Consider the following 15,111-nt stretch of genomic DNA (forward strand, 5'->3'; position numbering starts at 1 on the left):
CACATCCACAACCTAGTTTCTCGAATGGTTTAATCCCAGACCATCAAGCAGTATCTATTGGACTGTGAGTTAATCGACATCAAACAAGCCATCAGGTACTGAGGATGACATGGTATTTTTGTGCGGAATATATATTGCATACCCTCTAACATGGCACCATGTCCATTAAGCACAGCATTCACAAATAACACTGAGAAAGAACAGATAAAACATCATCCAGACCTTTCTTTTGTGTCTTCCTTAGAGGACACTCCTAGATTACTCCTAAGTAATCTAAACTATCATAACAACACTGATGTTTACACCTGCTGACAATCTTCCCCACTATGTACAAAATGCTCCAAAACTCCTGCTCTGGACTCCTTCATCCTCATAACTCAAATGCACAAAGAAATAAAATAGGGGTTGTCCTTATAAAACTGAATCAGGCTTTGTGCCAGTTGACTTGCAAGCATTGTTTGAAAGATTAAAATAGCACATAATTGCACCGGCTCTCTAAATCTGACCAGGGCTCAGCAGATAAATGCCTTACCTCATTAAGTTTAAATGTTCTATCTCAATCTCGTTTAAAACAGAGCAGAGACCGTGAGCTGCCAATCTGCTGTATAGGTAAGAGAACAGAAATACTGCTACAGACTGGGATACTGGCTCCAGCAAAGAACCACATTTAGTATTTGGCTCTCCTTTATTGTCCCCTGCACCTCAGCTCGCTTGCTTCCAAGGATCTTCACTTCACCCAGTACGACTACGTGTCAGCTCCCATCGGTGATCCCTTTTCTCAACAGACAGCGTTTCTGCGCCTGAAGTGCAAATGTTATTTATACATTACAGACCACATTCCTGCCACCTAACTCATGCTGGTGGCTCCCACTGTCACCACTGAAGAGCACCAGCCAAAACGGCGGCTCGCCTATCTGAACTAACCTCTGAGGGATGAGTCACGCACACTTCATTTGACTCTAAAATAGGTGGAAGTCCCAGTCTGGGTAAAGGAGAGTCAGAGATAGCTGGCCTTGAATCAAAGATAGCTTTGCTCCAGTAGAAAGAGGCCGTGAGGAACTAGGTTAAAATGGGACAGAAGCCCTGTGAGAAGCCCTGGAGAAAACCCCCAACACCACTCACCTACCTCTCTATTGCTTCTAAAGTACCAACACACTTGGGATGTACAACAAAGGTGAGGAGAGCTTCAAGACAACTGTACAAGCAACATCTGCAGGCATTTCATGAAAGAATTAGCCTAAGACACTTGAGTGCCAAATTTCCCATCTAACCTACCAACACCGTTCTGCATGATTTTCCAGATTATTGCTTACCTCTTTTAACTTGTCCAGCTCATTTTGCAGTGTCTGTTTTGATACTTCCACCTCAATGATTTGCTGTCGAAGGACTTCATTCTCATCTTCTGCTTTAACACGTTTCTCCTCCACACTCTCCAGCTCATGGTGCAGTCTGACAGAAACATCTTTGGCTACCTGGTCAGAAAAGCACAACCACATGACGCGGATCCATGAGGAGCAACACCTACAGCATGTTTTCTACAGCAGAAAACATCCAAGAGACAGCCAAGAGATTTTCAATTCAATTATGAGACTGCTGATGAAAGGCTCCAAGCCTTCCAAATACCAAAATGAATATTCATTTCTAAAAAACGAAATCCAAGATGAAAATATATTTGATTACACATCTCCAGCTCTCCCTCCACATTATGCTAAGGCAATGTCATGGACAGCAGGAGGAAACAAGCAGATACTAAGCAGATACTAGGCACATCAAAGTCCCAGCATAACACATGGATAAAACAAAAGATATTGTGCTGTAAAGTTGACAGGTCATTGATCAAAGCCACATCCAGGCAGAAGTCTCATTAGCCCAAATTTGCTTCCCTAGCAGCAATCACAACTTGGCAAGAGTGATAATAAAGAAATATATGCTAGCTTAGGTTTTCTGAGTCCAGCCTAACAGGAAAGAATATTTACTCCAAAAACATTCAGAATGGTGATTCATCACAAGAAATGATGAATTACTGAATTACAACAATTCAGCAAAAACAAAGCAAACAAAGAAACTCAGTATCTCTTTTACTTGGATTTCCATACAAGGTTTTTACTGAATAATGTATCTTTTTTTTATTATGATAAGGTTATCATTCATTTCATACAATAAAAGAAAAAATTGTGTCTGGCGTTTTGAAAGGTTTGATCACTTGATACATCACATGGATTTCCACTGCTGGGAACCAATAATTCCAATTTCAGAAGGTTTTATGTTTTGTATTTTCGAGTACCAGGTGCTTAATAATTCCAGCAGTGAGATATTTTCAAAACAGTTACATGATAGCAATAGTCAGAAAGATAACAAGGAAAGCTAGATAAGCATCATGCTTATGCAAATCTTAGCCTCAACAGAAACATTTCTGAAAAACATAAAGACTGTTTCAGTATGAACAGATTTTACAGGAATTTGAGTTATGGGAATAGTATTTTTATTCTCTATCTGTCCTCCTAAACTGCTGTAACAGTCTGCTCCTGTATGAGACTCAAAAAGAATAGCTTGTTAGGCCAGAAGAAATGCGCCTTTGACAAGTTTTTTTCAGTTATTTGACTTAAGCAAGAAATGAAAGGAAGGAAACAGTATGAACTGGGAAAAGCATATCAAGTTTTGTTTATACAGTTTTGGAAATCTAAAGTTTTGAGTAAAGCCAGTAAAACAAAGCCCTTTAAATCTTTCAAGTGCACAGATCTAACTTGACAGCATTTCTTTCATTTGAGGCTAAGCACATGTTTTTTTACTTGCTAACACATCTTTTTATGATGATAAGCTGAACATTTGTTTTCCACCGCAGAAGAAGGAAATTGGTCCTGACATTTTGAGAACTACTGCCTGTTTCATATGTCACCTTTGCTTCCATTACAGGGAGCCAAACCCCGCTCTGCTATCTTTCACTGTGAATATGAATCTCTCACCTACCTTTAAATCTTGTTCCAAGCTCCTAATGAGCTCTCCGTCCACATGGCCTGTTTGTGCAACTTTCAAGCTTTTCTGTTCTGCTTTCCTGAGACGATATTGCAGAATGCGGCAATTCTTATTTGCCCGGTCCAGCTCTCGCCGGAGCTCCTGCAGCTGGTAAACATCTTCCTCTAAATAACTGTCGCGCATTTCTTCCATTTCAGCTCGAAGTTCATCCAGCTCATCCTGTGAAAAGTCAAAACAGTGCTCCATCATACCTTTAAATCTCACCCACGGGAGCAAATAGGAAACACGCTCGCTAGGATACCAGGCTAATAGAGCGATACAGATTGCAACAAGCATCTGCAGAAGCCATAGGAACAAAAGTTTTATCCCAACATTGAATAATTATGCTGGACCAATGAACGCTTGATACATTTATTACAATTGCTTTAATAATTAAACACAGACCAGATGCTTATCTGTTTCCTGAAACTGGTAATACCTTCATTTTTCCATCTCTAATAAAAAGAAAAAATGCATAATACTTTTCCACTGTCTGAACTGATTCCTTGCTTCATTTAGATTACAGTAAACCCACTTAACAAAGTACCTCAACATCTCTGTGTGACGTGCGTTTTTAACAACCAGCAATTCCTAAAAATGAAATTGTCCCTTTACAACTGTAATGATTCTTTGACATAGGAACTTTCTGCCAAATATTGAACTGCTCCATATGAAAATGCTGTCCCACCTGAGCCCAGCACCATGGACATTTTGAATGACAGATGGGTTGGGTGTGGGAGAAAATGTTTTCTGATTGTGTGTGTACATTTGAATAACAGGGACCACAAGGACAAAATAAAACCTGTGCCCCTGGGAATGTAGCCTGGGCATTCCTTTCTGGGCACCCTGAGCTATCCCAGTCCCACCTTATTCCATGAGCAGCACATGCTCTCTCGAGTCAGATTTAAAGATTTATGGCTGAACAGGATAAGCTCTATCATTCTCATTTGTTTAATCTGTGCACGACTGAAGCTCCAGGTTAAAACTCTTATAAAGGTCTTCCAGGCTCAGGGGTACAAGCCATTAAACTACTGCATGGGAGGAAATCTCTACTAGCTTTGAACTAAGCTGGGAAAACAAATCAAGGAAAAGAACGAGAGAAGAATAAACCACCAATTTTTAAATTGTTTTCTTTAAAATTGCATTTGATGTTAGAAAGACCACATTTTCTGTGGAAAACATAAATAAGATTCAAGGAAAACTTGCATCGGGGTTAGCTGCACTGCCACCTCACTTCAGATTTGTGTCTGACACTCAAAATACCCAAAATACGCTAGCTGGAGCGTATTTCATGCTTGCATCAGGTGGAGAAGATGCAACTACGGAGCTGGCATTGCTGACAAAGCCCTCTCCAAGCTGCACCATCCCTGCCCTGTCCCACCAGCACAGTGGGGTGAACGTGCCTGCCGACATCCCTCCGCTAGTCAGATCCACCATTCCCCCCTCCCACGACCACACTGGGTGGACAGCCCTGCTCCTCCCCATATCCACCTTGCTCCCCTCGAGCTTTACAAACCGACCAAATGAAGACATGTCCAACTTCTTTAGCCTCATTGGCGTGGTTATGTTACAATAGGAGTGTTACACCCGCAACAATTCCATCAACGTACAAAAACTCGAGTATTTACACAATGATATTTTAAGTCAAAGTAGCTGAGCCAGCATCAAATTTTGGGTAAGCCCAAGGCTTGTTATTTCTAAAACAAACACTCTGAGCTCCATGCAATTCTCCCTAAAAGCTCAGAAAGGACGGACTAGGAGAAAGGTTTTCTCCCAACCCCACAATATCCCTATACATTCTCATTATATTCGGATTTCTACGGTGTTAAAGCTAAGGAACATCCTGCCCTGTAATCTCCCTGGGACAGCTGCAGGAGTAGGGCATTTGGGTGGATGAGAAGCTCCCGGGTGACTCCCTAATGAGCAAGGTTTTAGAAATTGGTTAGAGAATAGCAGTGACTTTTGAACCTGAGAAAAAGAGTACGCTGTTGTGTTACCAGTATATTAGCTAGTTGTTTTGGCTAAGGAGATGATTCCAAAACTGCAGTCTGTAGCTGTCAGAGCTAATATAGCCCTATGGCATGAACAGGACCTGAGTTATTGCTTAAGGCTGTCTGCAGGCTCAGGAACTGAATCACGTACAACTAGATTTAAGCTCAATCGTCTTTTAATGGCATCTTCAGAACTCAAATGTTAGATTGACAATTTGGTTGCAAATTGAGAATTTTGCAACACAATTCCACAATGAAGGAAAATATCTGTTACCACCAAATTAATGGGATCTAGTTTACTTCAAGTTTACTATGTTTATACTTCAAGGAACAAACAATGGCTTTAGTGTATTACGTGGTCTGCAAAGAGTAATTACAATTTTATTGCTGATCTCTTAAACTTACTCCTTGTCTATCAGTTTCTGGAATTAGTAAATCTGGCCAGTTTCTAAAGATAAACAACCCACTACATTTGACTTCAAAGTATTTACTACAGTCAAATTTGGAAAGTGAATCTCTCATCCTTTCAAACAACCCAGTCCCCTGAAACAAGCATCCCACTGAAACGGAAGAGTCCCAAATCCCCTCGGTGGGCATAGAATCTCTCACAGCCTTCAGGGTAAGTCTGTCTCCAACCCAGGCTCGAATCCAGTGTCTTTCCTCCTACCAAAGAAGTTCCCCCCAAAGTTGCGAGCATTGGCAGGATTGGCTGTATTTCAGTAGAGAGGCATGTCTTTCACCTCCAGTAAAACTTCAGTTTTCTCAATTTCCCGTACCAGCACAACTCTGACTTTGCAAATCAGTGATTTTTTTCTTATGCTTTCCTCTGGTTTTCGTTATATAAATACACAGTTTGCTTTTCTTTGGTTATATAAATACAGTTTCCTTTTCTTTAGTGCAATTTGGCAGATAAACTGAAATTGAGGATACAATCAAGAAAGCTGTATTTTAAAACCATTCATGGTTCTCCCCTGATTTTTTTTTACTGAATTGAGCTTATTTTGTACACATTTTTTCCCACTCCCCAAACTTTTATTTAGAAATCAGAATGTGCCCTGAGCCCTTGTATTTTGGAATACAGCAGCCTTTGGAGGAGTTTTAAAACACGGCAACATCCATGCAAACACAACGAGGGAACAAACAAGTCTGACCGTATAAGGAGCAAAAAACTGGCTGTACAGGCTGCACACGCTGGTAGCCTGCCTTCTGCTGTACTGCTGCTGCTTTGCCCTAAGCTCGTACCTGCCAGGTCTCCCCAGCCAACGCAGAAAAAATAAAAAAGGGTCAGGCTGGGTCTTTTTGAGAAGCAAGATGAAGATATTTTCACATATTAAAAATACATGTATGGGAGCAGGTTCAGGTTTATCGTCTCTTGAAACGCAGGAAAGCAGTAGGTCGTTCAGATTTTGTATGACAGCACACAACTATGGCTACTGGGATAGTCTTTACTAGTTACAGCAAAGACATACTCTCGCTCTTGATATAGCAGCAAGGGTGCAGACGCTCCCAGCTGACAACAGCTAATTCTCTTCAGCGGGTCCTTGTGACTCTGCCATAGACACCAAAAACTTGTGTCAGCATCCGCTAAGTCACAGCTGTTACAATTGCACCTACTAAACCGGGGCAGCTTACGGTCCTGTTCTGAAGTGATGTGTACACAGAAAAGAGCGGAAGCTCAGTTAAAGTCTGCTTTATTTTTTTCACACCCTTGGCCATGTAAAAACTGCCCCAGGTGCTAGGGAAGGGAAAAAAGACATCTTCCAGCCACCTCTCTGTCCTTGCAGCTGTCTTGGTGGGATCTCCTAGGCACAAATGCAAGGCTGGCCAGGATGTTTGGCCAGAGACTCCAGCTGAAAAGAGTTTTATTCAAAACCACCAAGAGGAAGCGAACACTGAAAGTGATGATCTGCAGGCCTCACAACAGTCATGGAGAAAAGACACAGGGAAGAGAAAATTACAATTGAAACTGTGATGGTCCTACTTACAAAACTGGTGACCCCACCACTCTGGAGGAAAACATGTCAGTCATTTGTTCAATCAAAGACACATGCAGGCAAACCAGAACCTCGGAAATCACAAACTCAGGAGTTTGGAAAAAACAAAGTGCTTTCACTGCAAGGCGGTTGGAAATACTATATAATCCCAATCCCTGACTCCATTAAAACGTATTGTTATTATTACTATTATTATTGTGAGTGAGAATTACAGCTCTTTCTCTCAGGAGGTGTTGAGTTTCATACCGTGGACTTTAATTTCATAAAACTGAAGAGAGAGACCAGAATAGGCACTTAAGAGTAATTAAAATAAACAAACAAGTAAGAAAGCAGGCATCCCTCTTTGTGCATGTAAAAAACTGAGAGTTTGCACCCTGCCATAAACAGGCAGGACCTGCTCCAAGATCCCAAACTGGCAATTGAAGTTGCAAGGTTAAGTGCAGGCAGAAGAAGCTTCACTTCGCTGTACGTTCCTGCAGGGGATGAGAGCCTCCTCTTGATCCCCTTTAATTTACTGGTAATTATGTTATTGACTTCAGTAAGAACAGCAGCAGGCAGAGAGTCCTGCAAGAGAACATTGTTTACGAAAAAGCTCAAATGCTTTTCTTTCCAGATGTCACGCTGGTCATAAGAAAGGAAAAGCAGAAAGTGTGGGAAATGAAACCACTTTCTAACTGGCAGCTCCTTCTAAATTTGCAGTAGAAATCCAAATTGCTTGTGCTCGTGCTCCTGAGTCTGGCTGCTTGTGCTTTAGGGAACCCAGTTTGGATGACTTCCTAAAAGCCAGTTGTTTGGGGTCTAGTGGGGATCACCCATCTGAGGTCACTGGGCGGCTGCTCTGACGCAGGGATACGCATAAAGAGCCGCTCCGTTTGAGGGATTCCCCTAGACTCCGGTGGAAAAGCAAGAGAATCAGGATTCACTGTTGCCACGTCCATGCACTAAGCCAAGGTGAACTGGTTAAAAGGGGAAAGAATGTGTGCAGTTTACATTGCTGCATAGCCCAAATACATACTGATGGTGTAATTTCACATCGGTACTGCGCAAATTGAAGACCTGCCTGTCAGAAGAGAAGCCATTACCCCATTAATACCTTTATTGATGTCATACTTTTTAAATATTGATTTAATTTATAACAAAGTATAATTAAGAGTAAATTATAGGAATATGCCTTGTTTGGGATTCTTAAAAAAGAGAGAGAGAGAGAGGAGTCAGGTCTTGCAGCTATTACACTGAGTAACCTGTACTCATAATATGAGTCATTCCCAGTGAAGGGAACAGGAATACTTGCACAACTGACTGGCGGTGTCTACCTGGCCAGTCTGGCTGAGATCCGTAATGAGGTTTGAAAGCAAATTCTCCAGTCATCCCCACCAAATCCTATTTGCACCCACACAGCCTGTGGAGCACACACGAACTGTATTCCTTTGGAAATAAAACACCCAGAGAACTACGCTCCAAGGGTGCTCCAAATGTGCTCCATTACTGTTGCATCCTCTGGACAGCTTTAAAACACCTGCATGACAGAGACGTTTCATTCAGGAAACCCAGTGGGTGTAGAAACCTCAGTACGGATGAGAAAACCTCAGTAAAGGATGTATAGATACTGAATTCTTTCCTATGCATTTACAGTTATGTATACCAACAAACTGAAAGTTTTGAGGCTCCGTTGAAGTAGAACACATCAGCGTCTAGATGGTAATATCTGCAAACTAGGAATGCATCAGTGCCCAGAAGTTAAATACTAACTTGGTAACATCTGCAAACAAGGAGTAGAAAAACAAACATACAAAACCAATAAGTACAGCATTTAAGCAAATGTAAGCAAAGCATGAAATTCAATTGTCTATGTAAAAAATCTAAGTGTTGTTTAGTTTAGCCAGAGGTCATATTTATAGCTTATGCCAGTAGCTTTTCTAAATAAAAGGTTATTTAAAATATGTTAAATCAAATGTGGGGAGAGCGAGGAAGAAAGGATGGGTGGAAATTACAGTGGGTAACCGCTATGGTACTGGCAAATCCAGGAGTTCTAGAAAGGCCTTGAAAAATCTGAGATTCACGAACTGCAATTTTATGTAATCTCTGTTTTTGTCTTTTAAATATCTCAGACCGTCTTTATGTAGGAGACGGTGTTACTGCTAAGGAATAAACACATCCCCCTTATCACTTTACCCACTTCAGCAGAACTGCAGTAGGGATAAATACGCTCTAAAAGGCTTTGGTTGTGAAGAAAGCAACAACCATTATTGTTGCCTCTTGCAAAATATGCTAAGGAACTGAAAGTCCCTGGGCCCCTGATCGTATTGTTTAGCTCTCAAACCAAACTACTTCAAAATAGCCTTGCACTGACCCGGTGCTGCCTGAAGCTCGCACGACTTCCCAAGGCAGAGCACCGGAGGTGTAAAACAAGATGAGAACTGAAAACTCATACGGTTGTGAGCAGCTGTTGACTTCAGGGCTGCTTGGAGTGTGCAGGATGTGAGAGAGAGAGAGAGGAGCGTCTGGCAGCTTTTCTGTTTCCCTCAAGCACCGGGCTTGCGACTGTGCCAGCACGCTTCCTCTGCTGGGGCGCTTGAAGCCCTGGGAGCAGTCATCTGATGGGTGCACCACCACCACCAAACACCCCGAGTGCTGCAGATGGCTGTGCCCTGGTACCTCGCCTCCTCCACCCTCCAGGCAGCACAGGGCTTTGGTGGGGATGCAGGTGGGGCTGTTAAGGCCCTGTCCCCTTCCCCTGTTCCCCCCCCAAAGTGTTGTTTCCCTTCAGCAGCCGCCCATAGGCCGAGGCCCACCACAGAGGCTGCACGCCCAGGGCAGGGTTACTGCCACTGTTCTCTTCAGGTACACCAGGTACCAGGTGAGAAAAGGCGCCTGCCACACAGATGGGGGCTACCTTTGTTTTGCTGACCCCTGACACCCTCGCTAAAGGAAATATTCGGTCCTGTCACTTTGCATTGTTTTTCGGTCGGCAAAGATCCTTTGAGATACACAAGTGAGGCTTCAGTTCACCTCAAGCATACAGACTCAAGGACCCACAGTTTCAAGGGAGCTGAGAAATACAAGATAACCTCATTTGACACACACTGCAGTTTTAAACAAAAACGAGCTTTGTGTAGACATATCAGAGTGCCGTAAGGTGCCAGGAGTGGCCACTTATTCCCCTTACACCCACCCTGTGTCACAGATAAAAATGAAAGTAGAAAGAATAAGACAAAGCAAGATAAGCAAGGTGATCATCTAAGATATCCCAGATAGCTTAGAATATATTTTTGTGCTAGTCTGCACAGTAGTAGCATCTAGGGCATGTGAACTTGTACCAAGACACTCACAAACACTCAGTAAAGCAAAGCAAGCACCGGTTTCATTTAAGGACAGTGAGAAGTGTTGCACTTCATGGACAAGGCTTTTTTTTTTTTTTTTTTTCCCTCAAATAGTGTCCATGCAGGATGTAAAGAGAAAAGAAGCACATGTCAGACTCGTATTTCACAAGTCAAGTATCACTGCTGTTTCTGGTAACAAGCTTACTTAATTAAAACAGTCTGCAACAAACTTTTGCCAAGATAAAGCAAGAACATCTTTAATTGCTAAAATCTGGTCCCTCTCCCTGAGGATCCCTGATCCTTTAGAGGGATCTGCACCACGAAGAGCCTCTTTCAAAGCTTCCCAGTGCTTGCACAGTGCACGACGGTTCTCCATGGGCAGTATTTTGCTCCTACAGATGAAGACCGGACAGCAGTAACTAAACCTATACCTTCCGCTAGCATTTACCAGTGACCTTCTGACTACACAGAGGCAGCCACCATGACAAAATTCCACTCTTTCACCTCAACAAATAAGCGACACCTTTTTAATTGCTGCTGTAGTATTACAGTCTTTCAGCATGTTACACGGGAAGGTTATGCAAGAAACTCACGAAACTGAAATCAACAAAGAAATTTCACAGAGGTAGTAAAAGGGAAACTGCACCGTGTGAACACTTATCCCGAGCTGCTTCATGTGTATGCTCAACTTTACAGACAGTCCGCTACTTCTGGAGCCAAAGCCTCACCTAGCATAAAAATCACAGTGCCAGGAAATACATAAGGTGGAAACTTTATATCAGGTTGAGATCAGGCTCACAGTATATGAAATTTCAGACAATTGGAGCACCAACAGCTTGCTCTGCGAGGCTTCCACAGAGCATTTTGGGAGACTTTCTAGTATTGGAGTAGAAATAAAGACATGCGATTGTTTTCACTTTGTTTCTTCTAGAAGCTGTTTAATCTCCAGTAATCATTACAATTAAATAAGTCTTTGTATATAATGTGTGAACATATATACACACACACAGAGTACACTCTCTATATATCCTGATATGTGAAAGTCCTTTCTATGTGAAGGAGAAATTTCCCTGGTATAGGCTTTAAAATTATGTGCACTTACTGTTGCATTCCAGATGTAGGGAGGGAAAAGAAGGAGTGAACTCTGTAAAATTCAGCATACGGACACGCTCAGGAAATTAACGTTTTCTTCTGGGATTTATCTAATCATTTGTCTATTCGCAGCTGACAGCCTCCCCATTATTCCTTAACCCCCTCCAGTTAAACAAGAAACAAAGCTCGCTCCTTCACCAAACAAGAGAACCGCCGTGTAAGAAACACAAGAAACAAACCCACACGTCAACAACTCGCGCAACGCTGTGGTTTTAATTTGCAGAAGGCTAGAGAAGTGCTTTAATAAGTTTCCCTAGGAAAGGAAAAGAAAGTTTGGGAATTCTCCCGATGGCTTCTGAGCTGTCAGGCTGATTCCAACCCATCTGGGAGAGGAGCAGCGCTTCCAAGACTTTACACACTGGGGTGGCCAGGGAGAAAAGGCAAATCATTCCCCTCAGAAGAGCCACAGTGCCAGCTCAAGGCTTTCCAGGCACCAGTAAATGCCCACTGGAAGTCAACTACATCACTCAGAAAGCAGCCTGCATTACTCTGCTGGTCTCTGAAATACTTGTGGCCTGAAAAAGTTACAGCCCAAATCAAAGGAGGGTTGGGACCTGACTGCTGCAGATGATGAAGACACCAAGGTGAAAGACTTGAAGCCACGCAGAGATAGACGTTTCAACCGATGTGGAATAACGTTCTTCAGCTAGGACTTGCCAGTGCCAAACCCTAATGATAATTGGTCCTAGACAATTCAGACAAACGCTATTTTCAGTTTCCCACAGTTACAAATTGTCTTCAGTATGAAGCAGGAGGATTAACACGTTCTCCATACCGGGTGAAAGTGTAAGCACAATTGTGGAAATCCTGTAACACAAAGAGATGTCCAAAGAGATGCTTTTCTGGGTACTCTACACTCCTGGCCTCCAAGACTTCTGCTGGCAATGCCAGTTTGCCTACTCCTGAAAGCAATTCCTATTACCAACCCAGATTTCGTTACATCTCCTCTTGTTTCTGGGCTGTCAAGTAAAACAGAAGCTTTTGATAAAGGCTCTCTATGTCACTCACCATTTTACAGACTTTTATTACATTTCCCTGATACACCCCAGAGTTTTCCAACAAATGAGTGCTATAAAGGCTCTGCTATCTGCCAATCATTTTTATTGGTCTAGTTCTGTGTTATCCTTTTCTAGATGACCGGTGGTGCCCACAGTATTTCACATACACCCACTGCTCCACATAACAGCCATGGCTCTATAAAACATTATAATATTTTCTTTCTTATTCTCTGTTCAGTTCCCAATGAAATCAAACATATTTTCCCTGCACTTTCACACTGAGCAGAGATTTGCATTGCTCCCTCTCGCAAGATGCTCCTGAGCTAACACAAGGCACTTAAAACCTAGAAAAGTGCACATTCAGTCCTTCTCTCTGAGCGCTTCAAATTTTCAATATCGAGATTTATTTCCCATCCTCTGCCTTCATTTCTCACTCATTCACCATGGTTAAGCCTCCGATCACGTTCTGCCCAGTCTTTGCTGGACTTGACTTCAGATTAAGAAAAACTTCATGCCGTCTGAAGATTTTGCTGTATCATTGCTCACTCCTTTCTCCAGTTCATTAAGCAGCACCAGACCCAGCAGAGAACCTTGCGGCACCCCTGCTGCTAACCTTTTGCTATGCTGAGCATCGTTTCTCGTCCCTTAGCCAAAACCCCTCGGCAAGCCCAGTTCACATCTTTGCCACCCTCCCCTCTCCCGAGGTTACACCCAGCTCCAGCCCTTACTCGAGCAAAACTCCCGTAGATTTGCGTGGTTGTTTTGACTAAACGGAGTTTGCGAAATCGGGGAACAAACGTTGTTGTCACCAGCAGCAGAGTCAAGCGGCACAGTACCCGCGGTTACGCGATTATCCGAGTTTGTTTATTTATAGCTCTTTATGGATGTAGCCTCTTTGCTGTGCCAAAAGCTCATATTCTAGGGACAGGTCCAACCAAAGGTTTCTGCGGGTCAAGCCGGCTCGGAGCACAGCACGCCTGAATTTAGCTCTCCTGCCTCTCGGGGGATGCATGCACAGAGCTGTCCGAGGATGCACCTTTCGTTGGCGGGTGCTGTTTTAAGCCACCCAGAGCCTTGTTATAGATGTAAGAGAAGAACCGGAGGACACAGCGCTGCCGGCCTTTCCGTACCGAATGAGGAAACCGGTCCCTTCTTATTTTAACGGGCGGCATTGAGGAAAGCAGTTCCTGGAAAGCAAGCCCTCGCTCCCCGGCGCTTTGGGAAGAGTTTGGGCTTTGCCCAGCCGCCACCGCAGCGACCGAGCCCGCGGGCAGCTCAGCCCAGGCTGCCAGCACCGGGGTACCGGCGGCGGCCCCCCCCCGGCCCCCCAGCCCCGCTGCTCACCCACCTTGAGGTACTCGTTCTCGGAGCGCAGCTCCTCCACCTCCCGCTGCAGCTCCTCGGGGGCCGCCCGCGCCGGCTCCCCGCGGCTCGGGGCTCGCCCGGCTCCGGGCTGCGGCCCCGGGGGGGGCTCCCCGCGGGGACCGGGCGGCGGGGGGGCGCCGCGGGCCGGGCCGGGCAGGGCGGCGGCGGCGGGCTCCCGGTCGCTGGAGCCGGTGCCGGACTCGGCGTCGCTGCTGGCGGCCGGCGCCGGGCGCTGCTCGTCGGAGAGCGGCTCGGAGGGGCAGTCGGACAGGTCGGAGCTGCTGTCCGTGTGCCCCACGCGGGCCAGCACCGCCGCCGCCGCCGCATGGCCGCCGCCCGGCGCGGCGCCCCGCTTCCCCTTCCTGCCCTTGCCGCCCGCCGCGGCCCCCTCGCCGCCGGGCTGCCTGCCCCCGGGCCGCCCGCCGGGGCCCGGCTCGGCTCCGCGGGCCGCCCGCTTGGCGCAGGGGGCGGCCTTGGCGCCCGGCCGCGCGGAGGGGACGGCGGCGACGGCGGCGGCGGCCTTGGCCCCCGGGGCGGCGGGGCGGCGGGGGAGCCGGCCCTGCGCCGCCAGCAGCCCCGCGGCCGGCGGGTGGTGGGCGCCCGGCTGCGGCGAGGCCGGCGGCGGGGAGGGCCGCCCGGGGAGCCCGGGGGACTTGGGGGGCGCCGGGGGAGGCTTGGAGGCGGCGCTGGGGGCGGCGGAGCGGGCGTGCAGGTCCTTGAGGAAGGGTCTGGCGGGCGAGGGGGCGCGGTGCGGCCGCTTCTTGTCGGCGTGCGGGTGGTGGTGGCCGGGCGGCGGCCGCAGCGAGTCGCCGGGGCCGGGGCCGGGGCCGTTCAGCGCCTCCATGGCGAGGGCCGGGGGCGCCGGGGGGGCGGCCGGCGGCGGAGCTCGGCGGCGGCGGCAGCCTCCTGCAGCCTCCCCGCCGGCTTTCTCATCACTTCTGCTTCGCCCAGACACAGCCCTCGCACTTTTCTCGCCCGAGCCCCCTCTCCCTGCCCCCTCACCCCCTCCTCCTCCTCCTCCTCCTCCTCCTCGCCGCTCTCTCCCGAGCACTGATTTGCTTCGGCGAAACGAGCCCAAATCCCTCAGCGGCGGCAGCCGCCGCCTCCTCCTCCTCCTCCTCCACCTCCTTCTCCTCCTCCTCCTCTCCTTCCCCTCCCGCTCCCCTCTCCGCCCGGCTCAGCTCAACTTGTGCTGCAGCCCCCAAAGCCTCCCTCTCCCCTCCACCCGACCCGCAGCCCCCTTGCCCGCCCGGCCGCCCCCTCTCAGCCCACCGGCGCC

At 46.5% G+C, this 15,111-nt stretch overlaps 1 protein-coding gene and 1 long non-coding RNA gene across 6 annotated transcripts in view; one reads left to right on the plus strand and one right to left on the minus strand.

Moving 5' to 3' along the window:
- The window catches only part of MTCL1 (microtubule crosslinking factor 1), a 103,571-nt gene extending 89,320 nt beyond the window's left edge, over nucleotides 1-14,251 (minus strand). For 3 of the 5 annotated variants that reach the window (XM_080579912.1, XM_080579911.1, XM_080579908.1), the window contains exons 1-3: nucleotides 13,816-14,251; nucleotides 2,964-3,192; nucleotides 1,314-1,468 (exon numbers count right to left, since the gene is read on the minus strand). In XM_080579912.1, the coding sequence (XP_080436038.1) occupies nucleotides 1,314-1,468; nucleotides 2,964-3,165 (357 nt within the window). In that variant the 5' untranslated portion in view covers nucleotides 3,166-3,192; nucleotides 13,816-14,251. The remainder of the gene's footprint in view (nucleotides 1-1,313; nucleotides 1,469-2,963; nucleotides 3,193-13,815) is intronic. The other 2 variants (XM_080579910.1, XM_080579909.1) reach the window with 2 other exon arrangements.
- LOC308189654 overlaps nucleotides 3,201-15,111 on the plus strand; it is a 35,225-nt gene continuing 23,314 nt past the window's right edge. Inside the window, exon 1 of the long non-coding RNA XR_013946496.1 lies at nucleotides 3,201-13,821. This is a non-coding gene — a long non-coding RNA (uncharacterized lncRNA). The remainder of the gene's footprint in view (nucleotides 13,822-15,111) is intronic.

The sequence above is a fragment of the Anser brachyrhynchus genome (assembly GCF_964034855.1).
Source record: "Anser brachyrhynchus genome assembly, chromosome: 2".
Classification (NCBI taxonomy): domain Eukaryota; kingdom Metazoa; phylum Chordata; class Aves; order Anseriformes; family Anatidae; genus Anser; species Anser brachyrhynchus.